The 25,622-nt window shown below is 38.7% G+C and overlaps 2 protein-coding genes across 3 annotated transcripts in view; both read right to left on the bottom strand.

Annotated features, from left to right (window-relative positions):
• Window positions 1–10,332, bottom strand: LOC102237982 (probable ATP-dependent RNA helicase DDX43). The gene is made up of 17 exons (XM_023326972.1): window positions 9,964–10,332; window positions 9,684–9,739; window positions 9,069–9,186; window positions 8,330–8,518; window positions 8,023–8,104; window positions 7,171–7,330; window positions 4,885–5,003; window positions 4,684–4,794; window positions 4,469–4,610; window positions 4,188–4,288; window positions 3,748–3,835; window positions 3,523–3,650; window positions 3,312–3,421; window positions 2,013–2,151; window positions 1,838–1,925; window positions 1,402–1,565; window positions 1–269 (listed from the first exon to the last, which is right to left on the bottom strand). The coding sequence occupies exons 1-16, from the start codon at window positions 10,289–10,291 to the stop codon at window positions 1,413–1,415; spliced, it is 2,112 nt and encodes a 703-aa protein (XP_023182740.1). The 5' UTR covers window positions 10,292–10,332; the 3' UTR covers window positions 1–269; window positions 1,402–1,412.
• Window positions 10,333–12,773: 2,441 nt separating this feature from the next.
• Window positions 12,774–25,622, bottom strand: part of LOC111606659 (potassium voltage-gated channel subfamily KQT member 5-like) — a 112,630-nt gene continuing 99,781 nt past the window's right edge. For both annotated transcript variants that reach the window (XM_023327780.1, XM_023327781.1), the window contains 4 exons: window positions 25,097–25,205; window positions 23,310–23,441; window positions 18,484–18,610; window positions 12,774–17,660 (listed from right to left, as the gene is read on the bottom strand). In XM_023327780.1, the coding sequence (XP_023183548.1) occupies window positions 16,599–17,660; window positions 18,484–18,610; window positions 23,310–23,441; window positions 25,097–25,205 (1,430 nt within the window). In that variant the 3' untranslated portion in view covers window positions 12,774–16,598. The remainder of the gene's footprint in view (window positions 17,661–18,483; window positions 18,611–23,309; window positions 23,442–25,096; window positions 25,206–25,622) is intronic.

Consider the following 25,622-nt stretch of genomic DNA (forward strand, 5'->3'; position numbering starts at 1 on the left):
TCTCTTCACAAAGAATTTATTTAACACGTTTCCCCCCAAAACCCCCCACACATATTCAGTCTATATAAACAAGGCTGATGACAGAAAAAACAAACACTGGACTAAGAACAGTGCATTCTGTTAACCTTTAAACTTCCATGAAAAACGATAATGATGTCTACCTGGAAAACAAAACATGTTTTTCTTAAAAATTAATTCTAAGCAAAAAAATAAAAACTTATGTACAATCAAAAGAAACTACAGCCAGCTTTAGACTGTATTCCAACCTGCTGAGAAAGAAAAAAAACAAAATGTCACATTTCCAAACTAACACAAAAATACAATGTCATTATTTTCTGTTTTTACTAGTAGTTTAAGTCACATTTTTATTGACATTCACCAATCTTAATCATTTAGTGCTGCCTGACGGTGTATTTTCCTCTTGCGTATAAAATTCTTCCACATAAAGTTAGTTTGCTTTCCTGATAAAAGTATTAAAAGAGCCTAGTGGTTGCCAAGACTCTCAACAGAGCATTAAGTGTTAGAGAGGATGTGATGACGTTTGCACACACTTTTGTGTGAAGGTTAGCTTTAAATTACAAACACTTCCCAAAAATTGTTTTCATTTTGGTGCAGCTCCAGCCTTACTGCGATATTCACATGTAGGGCTGTAGCAATACACTAATCTAACGATACAATACGGGATTTTTCTGCTTGCGATACGATATTCATCACGATACTTGGCAAATTATATAATTCAATACACGATTTCCTGAAATATTTAGAGGGACAGAGTGATTTTGGTGACATTTTGTGACTGTTCCATAGACTTGGACTGAGTTAATTGAACTGCTGGTGTAATAAATCTTTTTGTTATACATTTGTTTTGTTTAAATGTTAATTGTGTGGCTTTGTGTATTTGGCTACGCAGAAAAGGTAATTTGTCTATTTCATTTCATTATTTAATTAATTTAACCGGTTCTTTCATTACATGTCATTTTTAAATGTACATGTGCAACTGGGTAAAAAACATAATGTGTGATCGCTGTCATTTCATTCATATGGATCTGACATAAAACTCAAAGTACAGTTTTAAGTAGCCTATCGTTCTTTGCATAGATACTCACGGATGAAAAAGCGATACTTTTTGAGGAAAAAAAATATCGATAAATATCGTAAAACTACACAATCCTATTCACACGCTTGTTTTAGAGCAGGGGTGTTCATGTGCAGTCCTCGAGAGATACCGTCTTGCAACTTTCAGATGAATCTTTACTTCAACAGACCGGGATCAGCTCTGAACAGGCCTGGGAACAAGCCATTCATTTGATTCATGCGTCTTGGAGCAGGGAAGCAGCTGAAAGTTGCAGGACGGTTGCTCTCGACAACTGGATCTGAGCTTTAGAGAGTGTGCAAACTTACATCTCCAGAGATTAGAACCGCCAGTTTTGGCTTCTGTCTTTGCCATCTCTCCATCCACCGCCTCCTCTTCCACCCCATCCATGTCCTCTTGGAGAATACATCTTTTTCTCTATCTTGTGCTTCTCGTATCTCTCTGCCATCAGCACCAAGTCTTCTGGGACGTCCTGAAAAAACATTCTTATGTAATATGGGTTACTGCCCAATATTTACACATTCAGGTACTACACCAAATGTCAGCAATGTTAATGCCCTCCCTTAAATGTTGCATATACAATTTAGATTTCATATAATTACAAGTCAGTTATATCAATATCATTGAATAACCTTAATTTTTTGACTGAAATACATACATTTATTGGTCGATGTTTAGTGCAACACTTTTCAGTATTGATATTTTCCATTTAAACATTCTGATAAACAATTTGCAAGTATTTACTTGTCCTGCTCTCTCCAGGATAGAAATCAGCTCTGAGGCCATCCTCCAGTTATCTCTAGTTAACAGAGTAATGGCTGCACCGGATCGTCTGGAATAAAAATGCATCCGCGTCACAACTAACCCAGAGTAAGCCAAAGGTTACACATGCAGATGGTTAATACCGTCAATCTCTTACCCTGCTCGGCCTGTTCGACCCACACGATGGACGTACTCTTCGATGTTTCTTGGGAAGTCATAGTTAAAAACATGCGTGATGTCATGGACATCCAACCCTCTGGATGCCAGATCTGTGGCGACCAGTATGCGAACCCGACCTAGAAAAGTGAACACATAAACTAAGTGTGTATTAACACCAGCCCTGTTTAGTCTGCTTTAATTGAACTCTGGTTTGTTTGCCTAGAAAGTCCGGTTTGTTTGGGGAGGTCTGAATGTGCAATCAAACTCTGACGGGGAACAAAAAAAGCTAATTCTGGCGAAGTTTGAATTTTTATGTAAATTCCAAGCGGATTGGAGTGGAAACCACTCCAAAAGCAGGAAGCGGGCTATAACACAGGGCATTCTGGGTAAATAAACCCAAAGCAAAGTCTAGCAAAATTCAATGTTTTTTCTGTTAATTGATGTGGTAGACTACCAATTCTTTAACTGGGAAGTGGAAGGAAATGGTACATGCCTTTTCCAAGTAAAAACCTAAATATTGTGGCATTTATTTGTATTATGCCCCATCACTTTGACCTCCCAAAATCAGTGTTGCCCTGGTCTTCAAGGCACACTGCCCTACACGTTTAAGGCGTTTCCTTGCTTCAGCCAAGCTGGTTTCAATTGATGGCAGATTAACAGGCAATTGCTGAACTACAATGAGCTGAATCAGGTGCATTAAACCAGGGAAGCATCTACAACATGCAGGACAGGTTTGGGAAACACTGGCACTAAATAAAATCCAGTGCAACAAATTGCTTTCAGAAATAACTGGTTTGGGAGGAGGAGGAGGGGGGGGGGACATCTTATTTAACAGAGTATTTATCAATGTCAAATCTATTTAAAATACGTCTGATTTCAGACCTATTAGGTGCCACCTTGAATGAAATTTATGTCAGGAAAAAAAGCCTATAAATATAGGAGATGTTTGAGAGAACTTACAGAATTACAATTAAGCATAGCAAACACTGTGAACTCAGCTTTGTGCCCATGAAAAAGCAAAAAAGGAAAGGCTAGAATTAGCAGATAACTACTGATTTTTGTGATTGTAATAATTGAATCACAGAATGCAATGAAGGTGCCCATGTGCGACTCAAACTTTTACCTGACAGAAAAGTCCCGTTAAAAAAAAGTAGTTTTTTTTTAAGACTAGTTCAAGACCAGTAATTAACATATTTAAGGCCAACGGACATTGTTTAAAATTAATTTAAGGCATTTTAATCAAACAAATTCAGGACTTAAGTGTTGAAAATTAGTAAATGACGTTTTTCTGACATACTGTCCTTAAAGTCCTGGAGAGCCTCTTCCCGGGAGCTTTGTTCGCGGTCTCCATGGAGACACTGCACAGCAATACCTTGCAGAGACATGTCACTCGACAGGTCATCTGCACTGGTTTCACAGAAACACAAACACAGAGGGCACACAGTAGGTGCAGGTTCCAACAGTAGGTATGGCTCATCTTTAAAAGCAATGGCCATCTCCTCACTCACGTAATCTTCTTTCCCACAAAGATTAAGACTTTATCCTGGGGTTGCATGTTCCTGATGAAGTCAAAAACAAACATCTTTTTCTCCTCCTCCTTAACAATTTCTAGGGTCTGCTGCACTGTGTTAACTGCCTGATGCACAGATGGAGAAACACAAAGCATGAAGCATGGGGAAACAAAAGAAGAAATAAAAGTGAAGTACAAAAAGAATGCTTTCACTTCCTCTTACAGCCAAGTCCAGAGTTCCCACATAAACCATCATGGGATTCTTTAAATAGGATTTAGCCAATCTTCTTACACCTGTGGGCCAGGTGGCACTGAAATATGAAGCCAACAATAGCAGTTCAGTTTTTAGTTTTTTACATCATACATTTGATATATTCTTGGGAAGGAAACTAAAACACCAGGAAGAATATTTACAGTTAGCTAACAATAAGCAGTGAGAGGATTCTTTACATTACTTTCTTTTGTTAGAAACATCCTTAAATGTCTGACTAAATGATATCTGATGCTTCTCAAAATCCAACTTCTTTTCAGCCATGATGAAACATTTTTATGTTCATAAACACAGATTACTCCAGGAAAGCTATTTTGGCCAACTCCAATGATAACTTCTTATCATTGGATTAAGTACTAATCTCCCTACTATGATTAAAAACTGAGGTATACCTGGTCATGACAGTCTGCCGGTCTGGGCGGATGTCCAGCAGAATCTTCAGAATCTGCGGTTCGAAGCCCATATCGAGCATGCGGTCGGCCTCGTCCAGCACCTTCCCCCCACCCCAACAATCAAAAGTATCAAAACTTTTCCAGACGGCATGTAAAAGTAGATGACAGTTAAGATTTAAACGTTTTCAGGTTCCTTTTTAAAAAAAAAATAAATAAATCAAAAAGAAAGAGGCTGCTGCATTCTGTACTGCAAATGTTGGAAAAAAGCAATAAAAACTGACCAAGTAGGTGATGGAGTGTAGATTGATGAGATTGTTCATCTGCAAGTCATTGAGTCGGCCAGGTGTAGCGATCACGATGTCCACGCCGCTCTTCACCAGGTTGATCTGTCCTCTTCTGTCTCCCCCTCCGTAGACACAGATGCTAAGAGACGAGGAAAAGGAGGACATGGTGATTCTATCAAATCACAAGTAACTGATCCTTTATCACAGATTACCTTTTGTATCCTTTGAAGCTGTACTTGCTGCACTCTGCTTCAATCTGTAGAGCAAGTTCTCTGGTAGGGGTCAGCACCAACATGCCCGGGCCCCCCCTTTCAGCTCTGAGTCTATTGTTGAAACGAAAACAGAAGGGTTTTAATAAAAGCACAAAAAATCCACATGATCATTTTCATAAAAGCAAAAAGTTCTGAACTCACACAGGTTGTCCGTCCATATGAATGAAGCCTGGCAGCAGGTAGGCCAGAGTTTTCCCTGTTCCTGTCTGAGCAATCGCTATCAGGTCCTCCCCGATGAGCAGCACCGGCCAGGCCTGAGACTGGTCAACAGATCATGCAGCAGGCCATCAACCGTACTTATACAAGCTGCACTTTTATCAAATTAAGTAATTTCAAAATGCACACAGGCGTACAGTCGGTTCTTAAACGGCATATAAATCCTAATAGTCCTCATTTGAACTTAATGAAAGGACCAGAGTTTGGTCATGTTCGGTTGAGAAAATATAAACTTTGGCTTAATTACTGGGAAAAACGGAAGCTGCTGAAACTTTAGCGGAACTCGTTTGAACTGGGTTTTGGTTCAGGGCCACAGGTGTTTCTTTGTAAGAAGCCTGAGAAAAAGACTCCCGGAGATGAGGGAGCTGGAAGGGAGGTGCTGTTTACGTGACTGAAGATATTAAAGAGAATTGCGTCAAGTTTCACTACTTCTTCATTTTCTTCCTTCTCTCTCTAGTCTGATCTCCGAGAATAAATGATTTTGCTATTACTTTGATTTTCTAAATAAATATCTAAAAGACAAAGGCGCATTTCTCCGATTGACTCGTGGTTTCACTAATTATAAAAAGAATATTTTATGACACAGGCACACAGGAAGTTGAGAGTTCTTCAAGTAGGTAAACATTTATAGTCATGCTTTTATTTTCAAGTGGGTGAAGAGAGTTCCGTTTCCTCTCCACATGCTCTATTCTCTTTTACTTATTTTTTTTCCAAAAGAGAAACACTTGAATGAACCAACAACCAGGGAGGCTAATTAAATGAAAAAAATTTAAACATATAAAATGTTTTGAGACTTTTTGTTGGTACTTCTGATGTGGTGCGGTAAAATCAGCAACAGAGTTAGGCTTTATAAGACTGAAACAATGAGTGAAAGGTCTGCTCAGAAGAATCACTTGCTCAAGCTCACCTGTGCAGATAAGATGTGCAATAACAAACTTAGTGCTTCAGCGTTAAGTGGAAATAATGTTAATGATTAGTGCTTTACGGTTAGCCCAACACTGGTACAGCAGCTTCTAGTTGCTGTACCAGCACAATATAGTTATCTAAACATCCACTTTAATCCCATTAAATCTCCCCACTCCTGTTATTGTGAAATAAAAGGAGAACTTAACAAGATGACAATGCAGCTTAACTTGCCCTTACATCCATATAAAAATTTGACAAAACATGAACATAATCAAGCTATCTGCAGGTCAAATTTAAAACTTAAGACATTTTTAATGTCAGCTTGAATTAAGCTTTACAGAAAGAACTATAAATTCAGGGGATGAGTGGCAGATCCTGCTAACTTTCATGGGCTGGCAACAGAAGTGAGCCAGAGGCAAAAACAAACATTGTCCATTCAACTAATGATACATTTGCATTTATGCATAATAGATGCAAAAAGGTAAGCTTATATTTATGTCTAAATGCATCAATTTATGGCTTTTTACAGATGCATGGATACCTTGATGAGTGAGGGTTTAAGAAATATTTACTGGGTGGCAGTAAATATTTAGACATTTACTTCTTAAAAATAAAAAAATTTAAAAAACCAGATCATATTGTAAAGTCACAGAGATCGTTAGACGATGCAAACAAGGAGAGAAGAGGAAAAACATCCACCTTTGATGTTTAGAGAAACTTAAAAAGAGCAACTTCAGCACGTCAGAATAGAGGAAGAAATATTGTGAAGTCTGAATATCTCATGCTTTGTCAAGAGGAAATGGAAAGTATTTAGTGGTGCTTCACACACAAGAATTTGTTTTCACTTTTCGACAACAGATGTACTTTCTACATACAAGAAAAAAAAAAGAAATTCTTCCTGTTCTTAGTGCCATTCAAGCACTTTCATTTCTTCTGAGGGGGATTACAGATATGAATTTTATAAATGGGCCTAAAATAGATAAGGATTCCCAACAATGCCACTATAAGTATTTTCAAAACTAAATTGCTCCTGGGGATTCTCATTGCTGCACCTGGCCACACATGTACTGACAGTTTATTGATGAAAGTACAGGGCCATTTGCATTGAGTCCAAGCTTCGCTTAACGCTCCAAAACAGAAAAAAACGCTTCAAAGTTAGATCGTCTGAGAGCATCGCTGTAAGGTTTGTTTCATCTGCTGATGAGAATATTTCATTTTGTTCTAAAAATTGGATTTGTGTTTAAAAAAAAAAAGATATTTGAAAACATGTTATTTCATGAAATTGTGTAAGTGCTTGGATAATACCTGGATGGGGGTTGGCTTGACAAAACCAACACGCTCAATATTTTCCATAATCTCTGGATAAGGTTGGAACGCCTCCAGAAACGTGCGACAGGGATTAGGAATGGGTCGCTTCTCTCCCTCCTCCTTTATGTCATCTACAAATATATTGTTATTTTCCTTCCTGTAAAAATAGGGGGAAAATAGTTTTATATCACAAATTGGTCAGAGTTGGCTTATTGTATTTAAAGAGGCAGCAGGCAAATTGTTTTCTGGAATAAATACATTTATTATCCAGTGTTTAGGACTTGATCAGAAAACTCAAAACTGACAAGAAGGCAAGTAACTTTACTAATAGTGCAAAAAATATTAAGCCTCTGTTGTTTGGTACTCTTGATTGTAATTTTTTTAAAATTCCCCACAGGCAACTTTTTCTGTGAAGTACCAGTATTATCAAAAGTCAGGGGAAATCAGCAGAGAACAGGATAGACACAAACATCTGCCCTACGGCTCTCATACCAACTCTGAAAGAGGAGTTCCTGCAGTTCATGTTTTTATGAGGTGTGGTTCCAGTTTAGGAAGTAGACAATTAAAGAGGACTGAATGCCTTGCGTGAGTGTCAGCCTGTCTATTTCAGCAGACAAGAAAAAGTATTTTGCCTGCTGTCGTTGTAAGACTACAGCAGTACACTTCTTAAAATTGCTGCTCATTAAATACAATATTATTAGTTTTGGTCACCGATAACAGTTTAAGTCTGAAAATAAAACAAGAATCTAGTGGAAGCTTCAGTGTTTGAGAGTAACATTGGATTTTTATCTATAATAAAAGGTACAGCAGTATGTAAAAAAAAAAAAAAAAAAAAAAAAAAAAAGTTACCTCCACGCAGCGACTTCGTCAGGTGTGAGCATTGACACACTCACTGCTTCTGTGTAAAAGTTCTTCTTCAGTGGTGGGAGTTCTGAGAAAAGTTTGAGAATATCAACAGGAGCTAGATCAAACTCGTGGATGACACAGATATGAAAAGAACAAACAACTACACACAAAAAAAATATCGGAAAAATAATTCCGACAAATATATTTTGTTTTCACTGGAATCATTTTTTACACTTAGGAACATAACGCCAAAGCAATTCAGCAATAAAACGAATTACTGACTGAACTCAGCGTGAATCAGCTGCCCCACCTTTCCACTTCAGCTCCTCGAATTTTTTCCTGTTTTGTCGGATGTCGTTCCAGTCGATGACTGAAGAGGCCGGGCCGTCACTTGCAGCCTGCGGCGCCTCCTTCGACCAGGCGGAGTTGTTCCTGTTAATCCCTGTAACCGATCTTCCTTCGAACATTTCCACATCACTGTACAGACCTCTAGCTGGAGCTAAAAACAGGACGCAGCAGCAACAACTTGAAGAAAGCGTACTGACCAACAGCAGCAGGAAAAGGAAACTCAGTGTTTGACCAGAAAGTAGTACTTTTTTGGAGTCTTTCTTTGCACATCCTCCGAATCTACAAATTATGGATCCAGTTAATTGGTCTCTCAATGCAATTAATCAAATTTTTTCAACGAGAAGAATGAAGGCAAAGGGAAATAGATTAGGTGTATTAAACAGAGTAACACACTGATTAACACATATTATATTGTAGAAAAATAAGCCTTTTAACTCCTGGTCTTGTGGGCTCAGATATATAAAGCTTTTTTGTTCACCCATGCAAAATTGCCAGAAGTAATTCACTGTCAATTCACAAGAGAGAAACACTTTATTTGTAGTAGATGATAGTTTTTTTTTTTTTTTACTTGTTTTTATATTTTTATTTAAGTACCATAGTTTAGTATGAAATATTGTTTAAAGCTCCAGCTTGAAGTCTTATGAGTTAGTTTTCCCAAGTAAAAGTAAAATTCACCACTTGCAACAAAGACTAATACATACCGTAACTAAACTGAGAAGAGATGCCTAAAATCAGGTCTTCAATCAGTTCTCTGGCCTTTTCCTGAGCAGCGGACGAACCAGAGATGGCCACGTCTCCATCATAGTCTCCCCTCGTAATCTTTAAAAACAAAACAAAAAATATTTACATTTTACACTGGAAATATCCTAAAACATGCTCCCAACTGTGTCTTAAAGTTACATTTTAAATAAAGGATTCAGGAACACAGAATAACTTGTAAGTGTGCAGCTGCTGTTTAAATAGAACTCAGTTCATTTCCGTCCTGTTGGGGAAAATATTGGTGCCTCACTTTTGTTCCAACTAAACCATTTTTTATTTGTGTTTAGCTGAATATTTGTACAACTGAGACTGATAATCTGTACGTTATTGTTTTCAATAATATATCGATAACATCTGAGGGTTTGATACAAAAGCAAATGGTTTTCTAACCCATGGATAAACTGGTTCTAGTTACTCCAAAATTTAGACTAAAACAAAAACGTCATTAATAAACGGGAACCTATTTTTTGTAACTTGTACAATAAGTAGTTATAATTCAACCCCAAAGCGTTTCCAGTGTGCAAATGGCGTCCCACTCGCTTCCTGTTAGCACTTGCCTTGATCCGAGCACCGCTGCTCTCTTCAAGTTCACGTATTTTAGCCCCGCCGCGACCTGTGAACACAGTTCAATGTTAAACCTCAACAAGCCAAACTTCAAAAATACAAATAAAACATTTAAAAAGTGTTTTTGCCCGGTTCTAATGAAATTAGCCGCTTAAGGAACGGCGAATATTTAAACGGGGAAGGAGCTAAAACGGTAGCAAGTAATTAACTTAGCATAGCTAGCAGACCAAATAGCAACGTCTGTTTTAAACCGACTTCAGGTTTGAAGCTTACCAATTATCCTTCCAATGGACATATTTTCCACTTTGAAAGTAAGAGGTTGGGATCCGTCGGACACTTCGCTCCCTCTCCGCCGGTCTTCAGGCCCCTCGCCGCGGTCTGTTTCACCTCTTCGGCTCCTGAACTCGAACGCATCTCGGCGGGACTCAACTCTCGCCTCGCTCGGTTCTCTAAACCAGGTTTGAGTTTTTATACCGGAATAAACACTTCCATGTCCTTGGCTATCTTTTCCCAATAATGTGCTGTTAGTCGCAGAGAGGTTAGGGGCAGGTTTCTCAATGGCGACACCGCACTCGTCGTACTCGTCCTCCCAGTCCGACATTTTAAATTCTGCTGCGCCACCATCAGCCCTGAAGTCTCAAAGAAATCTCTTTTTCACTTCCTGTCTGGGCAGGAACCAGTTAAATATACGTTTATGTTTTGCGGGTGTGTAATTTTGTGTATTTTATAAGATTATAAATGTGGAAGGAGTATTTGCCTGTAGTAAATCGTCTTTTAAATTAAATGAATAATGCGTGGTGTGTTTTTTGCGGTGTTTTTGAACGAAATTTGATTTGATGATTAGGATTGATGGTTGCAATAAGGCGTTCAATTTCACTTCAGGAACAAAATAATTTAACTTCATTAGAATCGTGCTCTCAAATTTATGTATTTATTTATTTATTGCATTAATCCATAATACATTGCATTAAATTCACTAAAAGGTCCTGTGGACTCTGGGGAAAGTTCCCTGCCAGCTGCCAGAAAGCTCTGCTGCTGTTGAAACTAAACTAAAAACGTTCAGGGAAAGTTGCATTGTGAAAGTTATGGTTACGTTTCAGGTAACCTTTTGAGAAATGTTCCCCAAAGGTTCTCTAAAGAAAAGGTCCGACATAAGGTTCAAGAACACGTGAAGGGGGATGTTCCCTTAGGGCTACCCTGGGTTCACTAAAGGTTGTGTACCCTTTTTATGTTTAGGAAATATATGTGCTGTGAAAATAATCTTAAAGACCAACCATAAGGAATGTTCTTTGAAGGTTCTGTCAAGGTTATGATGTGAAAGTTGTTCGTCTCTGGAAAACCTTTCCTGAAGACTAGATTATATTGTGGAAGTTGTAGATATCTTTTCAAGCACCTAGTGAATGTTTCCTGACTGTTCCCAGAAAGTCATAGTGTCATTGCTAAAGCCAACTTTTGGATAAGTTTCTTAATGATTCTTTGAAGACTAGGAAATAGTTTGGTAACCTACATATTATTGTAAGTGTAGTGGGGATTGTTTGTCAAACCACACATCCAATAAAAGTTCCATCAGCCACTATAAGGCACCGGGGTCAAGATTCTTCACACAGGCAAAAGAAGTTTAATGTCCAATCTTGTTGATTATCTTGGTTGCTTTTATTTTCCTTTTCAGCAAAAATTTACAACGTTCAAACTTTCCTTTGTTCTCCTGTCTACTTCTGTCGCTCTGTTGCTCTGGTAAAAACCATAGGCCCCAAACCCAAATGCCTGCTGGTCCTTTACCAGGCCCCTACACTTATAGAAAGTGGATTGATCCACCTTACTTCCTGTCTTAGAAAACAAATAAATAAGAACAAATAATAAAACAAAAGATAAATAGAATCAACCATTATTAACCTGCAAATAAACTCTGCAAATAATACAAAAACTAGAAATTTAAGAATAAACTAACAAAATTCAAATGGATAAAGAAATAAAGAATAAATAGCTCCAACAGTAAGATTAAAGATTGCTTACCCATTAGGAACTATTCTCTGTAAACTTCCATAAAGTAAACATGTTCTGTGAAGAGAAGACCCCTTAAACTTCCCTTAACATTGCCTAGACCAGTGGTTCTCAAACTTTTTTCAGTGATGTACCCCCTTAAAAATATATTTTTAGTCAAGTACCCCCTCACACAGGCAAAACATTTTTGGAATTAAAAAGAGGTACAGTGCTGTAAAATCACTGTCTGATTTATTAAAGCCAAACAACTTATATCAGTGAACCTGACAAATACACCCATATTACAAACATTGCATGGTTAATCAAAAAAGACAAACAGAAGACGGTGACCACCAGGAAGGTATAAAACCAGTCAAACCGTTTTATTTTAAAGGATATTGAAACTAAATACTGAATATAAAATTCAGTGCATGAACACACATTTATATTTTATCGAACTTTTTACAAAATAATTTTTCCCAAGACTTATTATGAGGAGCCTACTGATTTTTTAAAGATATTTTGAAAAGCTTCACGTACCCCCTGCAGTACCTCCACGTACCCCCAGGGGTACACGTACCCCCATTTGAGAACCACTGGCCTAGAGGTTACAGTGTGCAAGTTGTAGATTACCTCAAGTTAACATTGACTCCCTGAAGACTCTCTAAAGGTTACATTGTGCAAGTTGCACAAAACCTCCCAGGAACTTGAAATTTTCCATGAAGGTTCTTTAAAGACTATATTATTAATAACGGTAACTTCTAGGGAACCTTTGGGGTTTCAAAGGGTTATATTTTATGGAATCACTCTCAGATGGTTCCATAAAAGTTACATTGAGAAAGTTGTAGTTACCATTCAGGGAACCATCCAGTAAACATTCCTTGATAGTTACACTGTAAATAATAAAATTAACCTCTGGAGAGGTTTTCTGGACGTTGACTTTCATTGAACTTCCCTTAAACCATTCGTTAAAGGTTCCACTCTATTAGAGCTTTAGGAATTATTATTATTTTGGCTCCATCTGGTGAAGTTGGTGAATACTGGATACATATGATTCCCCCTTAAAATGATTTAGAAAACTCACGAGAAACAGTTTTGTTAATTCATACTTTATTAATGAATAATAAAATCATTTTTGCATTTCTCATCCAGAGAATATAATGTGCACTTTAATAAATTAATTTCAAAGAAATAACAATGTTAACATTATCAAGCTTTAAGGCCAGCTGTGTCATAAATTACTGTTCAAGCAGTAGAGAAATTATTAAGTATTTTCGGCCAATGAAGTCAAAGACTCCGGCTTAAAGCCACATGACTGGATGCCCAGTTCAGGATGAGCAGTTGGACTTAAGTACAATCTGATATAATAGGTTGTAGGCGATGAATGGAAATAAAAGCAGGTCTTTGGGCAAAAAGGCACCCTTAAGCAATTTACAGGTTGCAAACATTAGCATGTCACATGGGAAGTTTAGCCTCTTTAGTTCCTCAGCATTCCAGCTATTTGAGTCGATTGGCTGATAAAGTTTTCCAGTCAACCAGTAAACACATTACATCTGTTCCAATATCATGCAGGCGTGAACATACCATGTCACATAGCCAGACCCCAGCATTCACCAGAAGCCGTACATGTTTGTGATGAGAATGTTTTCTTTACACCAGAATGAGATTTTACTGTATGTGGATTAAAGAATATTACAAAAACCACACAAATGCTAATTGTTAGCATTTTTCTGAAAATAATACTTGCTCTAACTTTCAGTGTTAAATGAATTAGCAATCCGCTTCCAAAACACGGGCAAACGCAGATGAAATCACAACGTCAATAAAGGAAGTGACTGACAGTAAAACATATTTTAAGACAAGAGTGACTGTGCCAGAAAAGAACCAATATCCAAATCAAACACAGAAGATATTAAAATGATGGAAATAGTTGGTGGATGAGTAAAAAATAATATTTGCAGATGAAAAATTGAGACAAAAAAGCATCAGTTATGTCAAACATTTTCCAAAGTCTGCCAGTGAACCTTGATTCACTTGTGCAACTTTACGATCTAATGTTTACATATTGTTTGTAAAGGTAATCCTAAAAGGACACCAGATGGTTGTTGAAACAACCTGACAATTTTGTGGTTAGGTGGCTCTCATCCACAATAACGTGGATTTTTTTTAAAAATAATCAGGATATCTGAATAAAGCAAAAAATGTGCATGCTAAATCAAAAACTGCACGGCCTGCTCAATAACACCCCCCTTACACTTCGAATTGTTCAAACAGGGTATTTAATCAGTGCCGGAGCTTTTAATTTGGACTTCTACAGGAAAGGCAAACATCAGATTCCAGTAAAGTGTTGTATGCGTTGTGTTGACATAGTAGGTGGCTACTTTATTAACTCATAAAACAAATATACACGCCCAAATTATTACAAATAAAAAGTAAAACAAGGTTCAAGAAGGCAGAATGTGTTTGCATGTTTGGCATTGACACCAGCAGTTTCACACATGCGGCATCTCATGCATGATTGAGAAGGTCCACTATAGTAATCTTTGCTAAATCCGCATTCAAATCATTTGCATTTAATTTACCAAACTATTGTGCAAAATCTGAGGGAAAGGTCAAACCATTACCCAATTGCAGACTTCAAAAAATGCTTTAGATCATCATGTGATTAACTCCTCTGTGGTCTCAACACATGCTGTCGGTTTGTTGCTTTTTATTTTTTCATTGATTATTTGTATAAATCCCACAGATTTAAGCCTCTAGTAATTGGTTTGTGAGAACCGCTCAGGAAGTGATATGAATATGGAAAGCTTAAGAGCTTTATCATTAAAGACAAACTAGACAAAAATGTATTTTTCTTATCTTGCAAGAAAGATCAAATACACTCATGTATACAGAACAAAGAATAAGTGTGTATCTCAGCTTTTGTCCTAGTTGGCTCCTCTTCTCTTACAATATTTGGCATTAGCAATCAAATGTTATTCTTGCCCCAGTCCCTATAAATTCACACCGTACATCTATTTAGGCAGGCATGTGATTTCCACAGACTGCCAGTTAAATTCATTTTAGACTCTTTACATCTTCAGCTTGTCAAATGATCTTTAAAAGTATTTTTTAAATCATGTTTTCTTTCTCCTTTTTTAACAAAAATGGATGCATGTGGCATTTGTGCTGATGAATCTATATTAAGTTCTTTGGTTTAAGCTGAGGTCCAGATTGATTAATAGAAAGAAGAAATGTAAAGATTCACTTTGAAACAAAAGAAAACTCTCCATTGTTCACGTGAAGAGCCAAACAGGTTGACTTACATCATCTACATTCTTATTCTATTCAAATAGAAGAAAATGAACATTTATGGAGGGGTTTTCCGTCAACTCCAACAGAAGCATCTTTTGTCAAAATTAACATCGTGCTTTGAGTCATGATGCTGAGTGTAAGAGTCAGGAAAGCTGCATTTTCTCCTGAACGATTGTTTACAGTGCTTAGCATAAGTATTCATATCCCTTGAACTCTTTCACATTTTGCCTTGCAACAACCACAAAAGCCAATGTACTTTTTCAGCTATTTATGTGACAGAGTTATGAACATGAGGTTAGCAGAATTGCACTGTGGGGATTTTCTTTTCTCATCAGGAACACAGAGGCTGGTCAGAGTAAGGTGGTGTGAAAAAGTGTTTGCCCCTTACAGATTTCTGTTTTACATTTTCCTTTTTTTATCGTCACACCAAAATGCTTCATATCAGTAAAAAACTCTAATATTGGATAATCCGAATATGCACAAAAAGCAGGTTTCAAATGATGTTGTATTTGATTAAGTGACAAAAGCCATCGAAACCATATAAGCCCTGCGTGAAAAACAAACTGTCCTTGGTTATTGAAACAAAAATCCTCTGTAATCACCCACAATTTTCGCTTTAATGTGGCTAGAGCCAGCTGGCCCTGGCTCTAGCCAAATTTAAGCAATTTTTAAGAAATTACTTAAATATAACTTGTCTGACAGCATAAACTATGTTAAACATTGTCAAAAGTAACGAATCAAGCTTTAATCTAAAGAAATCCAAGAACAATTGAGAAAGAAAATCACTGTCAAAAAAAATTCTAATTTTTTAGGACATTTTTTAGCAAAAATGTCCGACTATTAATTTGGGCCCTTAAACTCCAGTGCACTAAGTTTGTGAAGCAAAAACCCCCTGATGTTGGTGATCTAAAGCACCAGACATTAGAAAGTTAACTTAACTGAGGTCAAATTCTGAACTCAATCCTAGATTGTTGTGGCATGACAAGTTGTTTAACAAGTTGTTAAGGCTCAAAAACCCTCCCCTTAAACCCAACATCTAACCAAGACAAAATAGAAAACTAGAATAAATCTGCAAGAGGGTAGATACTATTTTATAGCAACTCAGAGAGGAAGATGGACGGAGCGAAATACAGGGCAGTCCTGGAAGAACACACGTTAAAGGCTGCAAAAAACTAAATTGGAACCAAAAAAACATTAACTATGTAGTATTTTACACCTTGTGTTGGTATGTTGCATAAAAACCCAAGAAAATACATAAAATATTGGGATTTTAAAGTAGCAAACTGTGAAAAAGTTCAAGAAGTATCAATAATTTAGCAAAGTACTGAATATATAGTTTTCATATTTTGTGCAACATGAACATGGCCACTTGCGTTCACACTCGTATGTTCTTTCTTCCTACTGGCTGCAGACATTTAGGTGCCACATAAAAGTGTGTAATAATATGTGATCTATATGCAAATGGGCATAATCGTGTCACATAAAACAGAAAACACTGTTTGTACATGTATAAAGTGTCAAATTCAGAGCATGATGCGCATGGTGCCCTATATAAATATGTTTAAAAAGTGGCGCTGGCCACAGTATGTGTACATACAGTTTGCAGTTTGTGTTTTGTTTTTCACTCAGTGTGCTTACACCAGCTGTAAGTGTGAGGATTGACCAAGGAACTCCGAGTTTCCCTTTGAGTGAGGAACATCCTCCTCCTCGGTCTGTAAAATGTCCGACTGGCTGCTGTCCGGTCCCTGGGACAGGAAGCCATAGTGATCAGCTGCCGGCTTCAGCTTGCACTCACTAATGAAGAGGTCTGTCCCATCCCAGTTGCTGAGGTCATTGTGGCCGTTGCCGCTCTCGCTGTCGTTGCTGCTACTGCTGCTGTTGTTCAGGGCGGCGGAAAGGCCAGGGGCACGATTGGTTAAAGGCTGGTTGATATTATGCACAGAGAGGGATTTCCCTAGACTGCCCGCCCAGTCTGTAGGCCTCCTCTCTGGGTTAGATGAGAGCAGCAGCAATGGGTTAACCTCTAGGCTCAAATGCCTCCTGCAGACCCCTCCGGATTTCAAGCCGGACTTCTTCCGCAGCTGCACCCTACTGGGTGCGAACCCTGCCTCACCGCCCCCGTCAGCATTACCATCAGCACTGCATCCTACAACGACAGAAGGGCCCAGACTCTGGTCATCGGCTAATACTTCATCTGTCACATCATCCGAGACTGGGTCAGCGGGGCATCGGAGGTGTGAAGGGTGAACCATGGGAGGAAGCTGGAGAGTAAAGCTCCCAGTCGACGATGGCGGAGGCGGCAGATCAGGAAAGTGGGATTTTTTGGAAGGGGTGGCAAGGGTTGGGTAAGGGCTGTCAGGGGGTAGCAGAGGTGAAGGGGAGAGCGAGGCAGTGGAAGGGGGGTAGGACGGAGGAGCTGAATCTGGAGGACAATCGTCGTCGGCCGGTGCCAGAATGAGCCGCAGGCCTCTTGGGTTGGCACCATGAGAACGGTGTATCCCGCCGCCACCGTTGTCTCCTCGTCCTCTAACTGCATCCCCCCTTTGGGGGGAGGATGGGTAGTCCAAATTGTGGTGCTGGTGATTTTCCAGCTCAAAAAGGGGCAGAGAGGAGAGGGAGAGCCCTGAGGGACCTTTCTGGAGAACTTGGCGGTAAACATCAAGCAACGAATCCAACTTTGTTTCAATAGAGGACACCTGGGTGTGAGAGAGAACAATGGTTATTATGGAGAACATTTGAAGGCAAGTAAAGAATGTTAAGCATTCCATTTTAAAAAAATCTCCCTGTCATAACAAAACTAGTCTCAGGATGTGGACAAGTTCTTCCTGAATAACAGGTATAAGATTATATCTGTTAAACGAGGTCCAAGACAAGAAGTTAAATCAGTTTCTTGCGCAACATTTAGTACAATACATTCTTTTTTTTACCCCTCCAGGGGGTCTTTTTGTGGGCTCTAGTGTCCCTTATATGATAGTCGGCTGACAGGAAACGGGGAAGGAGAGGGGGGAAGACATGCGGCAAATGTCGTCGGGTCCGGGAGTCGAACCCGCGATGGCCGCGTCGAGGACTCAAGTCCTCCAAATACGGGTCGCACTAACCACTTCGCCACCACGGCACGCCCAGTACAATACATTCTTGATCAAAAATCTTAAGGCGGGGGAGGTTTAGGAAAAATAGTCAATTCCAGATCACAGAGGCCCTTCATGAAGTTATCCTCACCACATGGAGCAGCTCCACATGCCTACTAGGCATTTAAATCAAGCATATAAACAACGTGAAAGAATTTATAACAACGTAGTGGAAACTCTTACTAAGATTCCTCTGTGAACACTTTTAGATTTTTGAGACTCTGAATGGTTTCAATGTTTGATGAGCTGATGAACAGGCTGTTTGCGATTTACTGTATTTTCAATAAACTGGAGGCTCAATTTTGTGTCTTGATCCCGTTTCCTCTTAAGATTTCGACAGGTAGAGTTTATCAAGAAGTGTGTGAGAAATATTGTCTTTGTAAAACCACACCTGTCTTTCTACTTTACACACTCGTCCCAACATGCTCATGCCCTCCAGAGAGTCTCCATCGTGGTGCAGTTTGTCCCTTGGCTTCTTATCCACCGGAATCTGCCCTTTCCCAAGAATCTGATCCACCCTAAAACACACACACACATTGAAGGGTGATGATAATGTAATGCAAGAAAGCCACTGTGTCTCATTTCAGTTCATCTATAACTGATCATAAGCTAAATGCGGATGAGAAGATTAAAGCAAATCCTATGTCAAACATGACTTAAGAATATCTCACATAGAACTTTGTGCTGTATTGTGACAAAATGAAAAACTGTTTAAGGGGTGTGAATGGTTTTGACGCACTGATATGCTTCAAGCACAATGACATGCTCGTGTATAATTTAAAAATAATTGTCTGATGTGACATTTCAGCTTTAACAAAGTAAAAACAGAAGAAGAAAACCTTAATTTGAGCTAATTTTACCATGTTTTCAAAACCACAATTGCAGGCTTACATCCCCACAGCCAGAAAACAAAGCCACGTCTTTGCATGCGCAAGAGGCCTCAATGTTGTATTCAATTAATTAGTCAGGTTAATGTGCACGCTGGTTTGTTAAAACTACGCAACACACGCTGTAAATCCTCCCAGCGGTTTCCAGACACAAAGTTAAACCCTGAGGAAAAAACAACGTGTTGGGGAACATAAGATGAGCTCCAGGCCGAAGTCAGAGGATATGTCATGGGTTTTATTTACAAATATTAATAAGTTTATATGAGCACGTCAGCCAGTGTCTAATCAAGTATTACCATGTAGGGGGAGGACTTAACTCCTTATAGAGGAAAGTCTGGAGTAGAATAGTAAAAATCAAAACTTAATCACAGTCCTGTCTAATAAGCATGGGAGTGGCAAGGTTACTGCTGCCTCTGCCAATATATAAAAGTAAATAAATACATTTATTGGATTACTCTCTGGCCACGCTCAAAGTAATGTTGTCTCAAAGGAATCTAAAGCATAAATTAATTAAGCACTTCTTCCTCTGTGATCTTCATATTCTATCCCACAGAGACATAAATAAATAAAACAGTTCTCCTACAAGGCATAAAATACTTTTTTTCTTTCTCTCACATTGAATAAGAAAAATTATTTTATGTATTTATTTACTATTATATATTGCCAGAGGCAGCAATAACCTTGCCACTCCCATGCTTATTAGACAAGACTGTGATTAAGTTTTGACTTTTACTTTTTTTTTTTTATAAAGGAAAGTTTGGAGTAGGATGTCAGTTTTGTCTTAATTCAAGTGTATTAAGTTACTTTAACTAAAAGGTCCCCCCCCCAAAAAAAATGCTTGATAAGAGTTTATGTTTTTGCAGTGTGGTCACTCCAAGTCACTGACTTTGTTGTTCTGAAAAGATTATGTCTGTTTTTGAGGCATGTTTAAAATCATTATTGACCTATTTGTGCCCAAACTTCAACTTCCTAGTTGATTTCCTGTAATTTTAGCTCCTGAATTAATGTGATAAAATAGCCAATATGAGCTTGCAAAGCAAACACTATCTTGGTTTTCGAATATGATTTAAAGGCGTAATAATCTTAGTATAACACTAACCCCAAGAAATAATAAAAATCTCTCCTTCTGTCTTATTGTGGTATTTAGCAAATAGAAATGAATTCAACTAACCCAGGTAATCTAAAACAGGGTAAGTCCACGCTGATTTAAAATCAGACAGTGAGAAATACCGATTATGTCATTTTATGCAGAATATATAAATCTGTGTTCAACTGCATCAGTTGTACTTCACTATCTGTCCTGAGTGTTTTAAAAACATAGCCTTACAGACATCCATAAAAGTACTTCATATGAACGGCAAACAAAGATAACAGTTAAAGATAAATGGACAACGTAGATAATTTGTTGAAGATGTTTGTTTTTATGTCTCATTTCAACACGACTGATTGAGTATAGGCAGTGAGGAATCAGTCCACTGGTGTTAGCAAATCAAAACAGACTGGGTTTACTGGAAAAGGAGTGGACCTCTCCTGCTTCAGCTTTTACAGGAAGACTTAAACGCAGTGTCCGTTTCAAGGGAAGAATGAAAGAAACCAAAACTACAAACGCCAGTTCATGAGAAAGAGGACAGGTGATGGGCGGAGACATGTGTAAACATTAAGCTACGTAAGTAGGCTTGTCGCTTGTTGTGCAACAATGAAAGCATGTCATCTTGAGATGATTAAGTGAATTATCGAGACAGAACTAAACTGTGTCTGTCCTTGACCTGCTAGCAAATTAGCACTGGTTTGTGTCGGCTCCACAATGAGGCAACAGTTCGTTTGGTACAAATATTTTCACTGCCACCAAATTCACTGACTACTGAAGCAAATGGCTCTTTGCTGCACAATAATTATACCGTTATTCTACATCAGAATGTCTTCATGGCAGGACTCTGATACTTTGAACATGGAGTGTGTCATTTCTCAGGACTCCTGCTGATTACTTGAATCCCTTGTAGGTCTGAATCTTATTCAGCATTTCAGCAGAGGCTCACTCCATCATCATCAGGAGCGACAAGTCACTGAAGTCCCCATTTAGAATTGCAGTATGTCGCCCTCTGGTGGCAGGAAATGTTGGAGAAGAACAAAACCCGACTTTCCCCCCCACTATCAAGTAAAGTCTAACAGGAACAATGAGAGGTTTTGAGTTCAAGTCATCATAATGCAGCTTAATTCTGAAAGCGGCTGACAAGCGGGCATTTCATTTATCTGGGTTGATGACAAAATAGCAAATTAAGCTGTCCTCTCTCTAAATATAACTCTCTTGTTATATTTACAACAAGCACACAACGGCAACAGAAAAGGCCCTACATTTGTTCAAATTGGGCTTATTCACTTGTCTTACAGTTTGTTTGTTTTTATGTGGGGAAAGACTGTGAAACACACAAAACAACAGCAAAAGAAACCCAAAGAGATTATTGATTTAGCTGATCTTATCTGACCACTAGGGATGGGAAATATTGGTCAAACATTTTATCCTAATATTTTGTGGTATTTATTTCACTGTCTTTTGGCTATGAAATATGTGACAAGTTTACTATAGGACCACTGAGGTAAAAAGAAAAGATAAAGTTAGAATTCCTAAAGACCTCCAATGGTGGTGTTCACTCTAGATGACGGAAAACAATGTCTTGCTAAACCTGGGTCAACCTGCATTTGTAACATATAAATATTCTGCAGCAATTTATTGGAGGAAATTGAGTTGCATTGAGTTTACAAATATGTTAGTATTTCAAACAAATCAGGTTTAATTTACATCAAAGTGTTGTTTGACCCAGGCGGCATCCAGCCATGTTAAAAGGGGAGCCAGGGAGCCAGGGCAGGCCAATTCTAACCCAGATGATGAGTGTTTCCTCTGATTCTGGCTGTAATATGACTGCAGCAAGGAAGAAGAAAACGTCTTGACACGGCCTCTTAATGACCTTGGAGGGGGTCCAACTACTGCATCCAGTCTGGTGGAAAGAAAAGAAACTGAACATGCACACAGGGAAACAAAAAAGAATCCTGAAGTAGGATGTTTTGTTTTTGTTGATTATTTTTGGTGAAGTAATTTACATCCAAAAAATATCATTCAGGTACTTCAATGGCATCTGCAAAACTATCTGCCCTCGCAAAAATGTTGTTGAGTAGGGTGCTTAAGCTGATAAAAGAGCAAATGTAGGGTAACCTTCAAATTATTAGGACTCCTGGTGAAGACATCTGTCTACAGACCAACTGTCAGTTCAGAGGCAAACCAGGAAGATCCATTTCCTGTTCCACTACAAGTGAAAATGTAGGTTTTCTAAATACATAATCTCCAGTTAGAGGGGTCTGTAAAAAACAACAAAACAACACATTCTTTATATTCATCATCTTAAGGTTTTATGACTGTGCAGGCTCTGTTTGTAGGACCTGGATACCTTGTTGTACAATGCATAGCATATTGAAATCTTTAGAATACCAGGATGTATTAACCCCTTGAAGACGTTTGTGACAAACTTTGCAAATCTTAAATCATCGCACATGTAAGGTAACGTCTGCATTCTGGAAGCACTTTGGCGGCAACTGTGTCCTGACAGCAACATATGAGACAGATAATCTCACGCCCTCCACTTTCCTCTCTGCTACGTTACAGCTAGTTCTTCACAATGGCACCTGTCACGAATGCAAAGGCCAGTTAGCATGCCACCTGTTAGCTAACGATGACAGCGGCTAAACAGTTTTCCTGTAAGTGTAGATTGTTTCTCTGCCATTGGCACATTAAGAGGCACCAACACAAGCATGACTGGCAGCCCTCAGACCCTCCTCTTGGCTCTGATTGGTTGTTTCTGAGCGGGAGTGGCGCAGTTTTGTAAGATTACTGTAGGACCACAAGGTGGAGCTTGATTATTTCACAGATTAGCTGTCCCATTTTAAACTGTCAGCACACATAACGAAAGCTTTAAGAAATATGTAAAAACGATATTTCACTAAAAGCTACATATTGTTGTTTTAATGTGAGATTGTCTTTCCCCTAAAAATCTCAACTTTAGTTTGTATTTTTATATATTTTTCAATGTATGACCATGCTACTGTTGTAAATGAGCTCAATATAAAACTTTATACATATTCATAACAGAGACCATTAACAATAAAGAGCACAGCAAGTGAAAATGTTGCTAATAAAGACTGAACAATTTCACTGTCCTGTAAAAATAGCATTGCTTAACTAAACAATGACCTTTAGAGAAAGGTTGCAAATATTCTAGAATTACAACGAAACGCTTTTGTGACTGTGTGTGTTTTTGTGTCCTTCCCAGAGTTTCCTGACCTCGTCTGAAGGCTCTTGATGCGGCAAAGCATGTCCAGGTGTCCAGCAGAGTACTGCTCGATCACGTCCTTCACATCATACGGACGCAGAGTCTCCTTAAACTTCTTCTTAGCTACGTGAAATTTCATGATCCTACAGAAACACACAAACACACAGTGTCTTGATGTGTAGCATTAATGGAACTTGCCACAAGATTAATAACTGGGAAATACACGAGGTAGTAGAACTAAGGCAAGCGAAAGAAAATCTGATGAGATGCAATTGCTAAGACAGACCAGCAGATGGCGGCAGCAGCTTGCTGTTCATCGACTTCAATTCTTGTTTCTGTTTACTTTTTTGTGTGATTGAATTAACACACAATTGAGCAGATTTGGCTTTAAAGCAATCTTTCTGTCAACGTGTTTCTTTCAGGAAGAACTCGAAGATCAGGTTTAAACGGATTTTATCCATCCAAGGTCTGAGCTCAAATCTCAAGGTGGCAAACTCGGTCTTTCAGCATCTTTACAGTTTTCTGGAAGTTTGTTCCAAATTTGGGCTGCATAAAAACTGAAGACTAAGTCAGAGTCCCAGTTTTAATTTGATGAAGAAACTGGGGAGGGAGATCAGGTTAGGGTGATGGTAAGGAGGTTTTTGCAACCTTGAAGACTTAGAGCTCATCATCAAAGATACTAATGAAAGCAAAAATCTGATTATTAAGAAGGGTATTAGTGTAAATGTTTTGAGAGATGAAGGTCTCGTTGCTGTAAAATAAGTTATTGGTTGAAAAAAATGCTTAAACCTAAATCTGCAGGCGTATCAATAATTGACATCTGTCTCAAGATCATCTGTTCAAAAACTAATATTAGTCGAATATCACAACAGCTAAAAATTAACACCTCAAATTCAAATGATTACTTCCATCCATTTGTTAAAGGGAGGTACTGATGGGTGAACAATATTGATGTAGGTAAGAAGATCTATGGTCTTTGTTCCTTTAAATTCCCTGCTGGTTCCCACTTGTCTGTTTGGTTCACAGTTTTAATGGAAACACCCCGAGACAGACGACCCGCTGCAAAAACAGACCCAACTGGGGGACGGGGTGTCCGGTCCTCAACCTGAAACCCTGGGAAAGAGCTGGGATCTGGCGACCTATGGAGGTGGCCCGCTGAGTGGACGTTAGAAGGTAGAGGTACAGTTTGTGCATCTGTGGATCCGATTCTCAAAGCGAAAGAGATGGGAATCGAAGGACTTTAGCCATGTTGCGTGGAAAAAAAGGGTTCAAATGCCAAACTAATAACTCGTTCTGAGCTCGTTTTCTCTGCCAGACAAATAACGACGATGATGTAGCCGTCTAAGTTAAGCATCTCGTAAAGGAGTCCACCTCGTTTTATTGCTCTTCGGTCTTAAATTAACACCAAGTGTTGATGACTCTGGGCACTGCTACTGCGGTCAGGGGTTGACAAGTGCATCGTGACTGCTCTACAGCTATGCAGTGAGAATTGCTGCACTCATTGTCCTTTTGATGCTAAACTGTTGCCAATGCTAGAACAAATTTGTTTACAAAATAGTAGGACATCCGGATTATCCTCCTATGTAAGGTGAGGAATTATCTTTAACTTTTTACACTCAAACCAAGTAGTAGTCTTTATATGAACCTAGGTTTTGACTACACGAAAAAGCAGAAACTATGAAAAACAATGTCTTGTAAAAAGTTTATATACCCCATTGGGGAACCAAAAGGTGACGTGGTCAAACTGCTGAGCGTGTTTTAGCCTAATTCAGGCTCGTGTGTTCATTTCCAGACCTACCTGACAGCTCTGATGACCGCTTTTAGCGGAGCTGAAAGATCTTCCACAGTGATGTCACAATGGCAACCTTTCTCATCGAAGGAATCGTCTGTGGTCATGCCTGGGTCCACTGCAAGAGAAGGCAGCACTGATCCATCAATCAACGCAGGCCCGTAGAAAATCATTTCCAGTCCGAAAGACCCATAAAGCACTTTCTTCAACGCGGGTCTCTGCAGGAGATGTCAAAAATTCTTTTTAAAGCTGATACTATTTGGCCTTGAGCAGGTGAAGATTTATGCTCCGTCTGGATGGGAACATTAGGAATTAGAAGCAATTCTCCCACTGAACTATATAAGGTCCATCCATCCATCTCTCTCTTTCTAGATAGATAGTTAGACAGCTATCTATTTACTATCCACCTATTTACTATCTATTTACAATGAACTTTATGCAGAATACTCTTATAAAAAAATTGATCTGTAATTCATTTCAGAATTGCGTCATTCATGGTAGCAGCTTGCTAGAGTAGCTCTGCTGTGCTTGTTCT

Source organism: Xiphophorus maculatus, chromosome 22 (genome assembly GCF_002775205.1).
Source record: "Xiphophorus maculatus strain JP 163 A chromosome 22, X_maculatus-5.0-male, whole genome shotgun sequence".
Taxonomy (NCBI): Eukaryota; Metazoa; Chordata; class Actinopteri; order Cyprinodontiformes; family Poeciliidae; genus Xiphophorus; species Xiphophorus maculatus.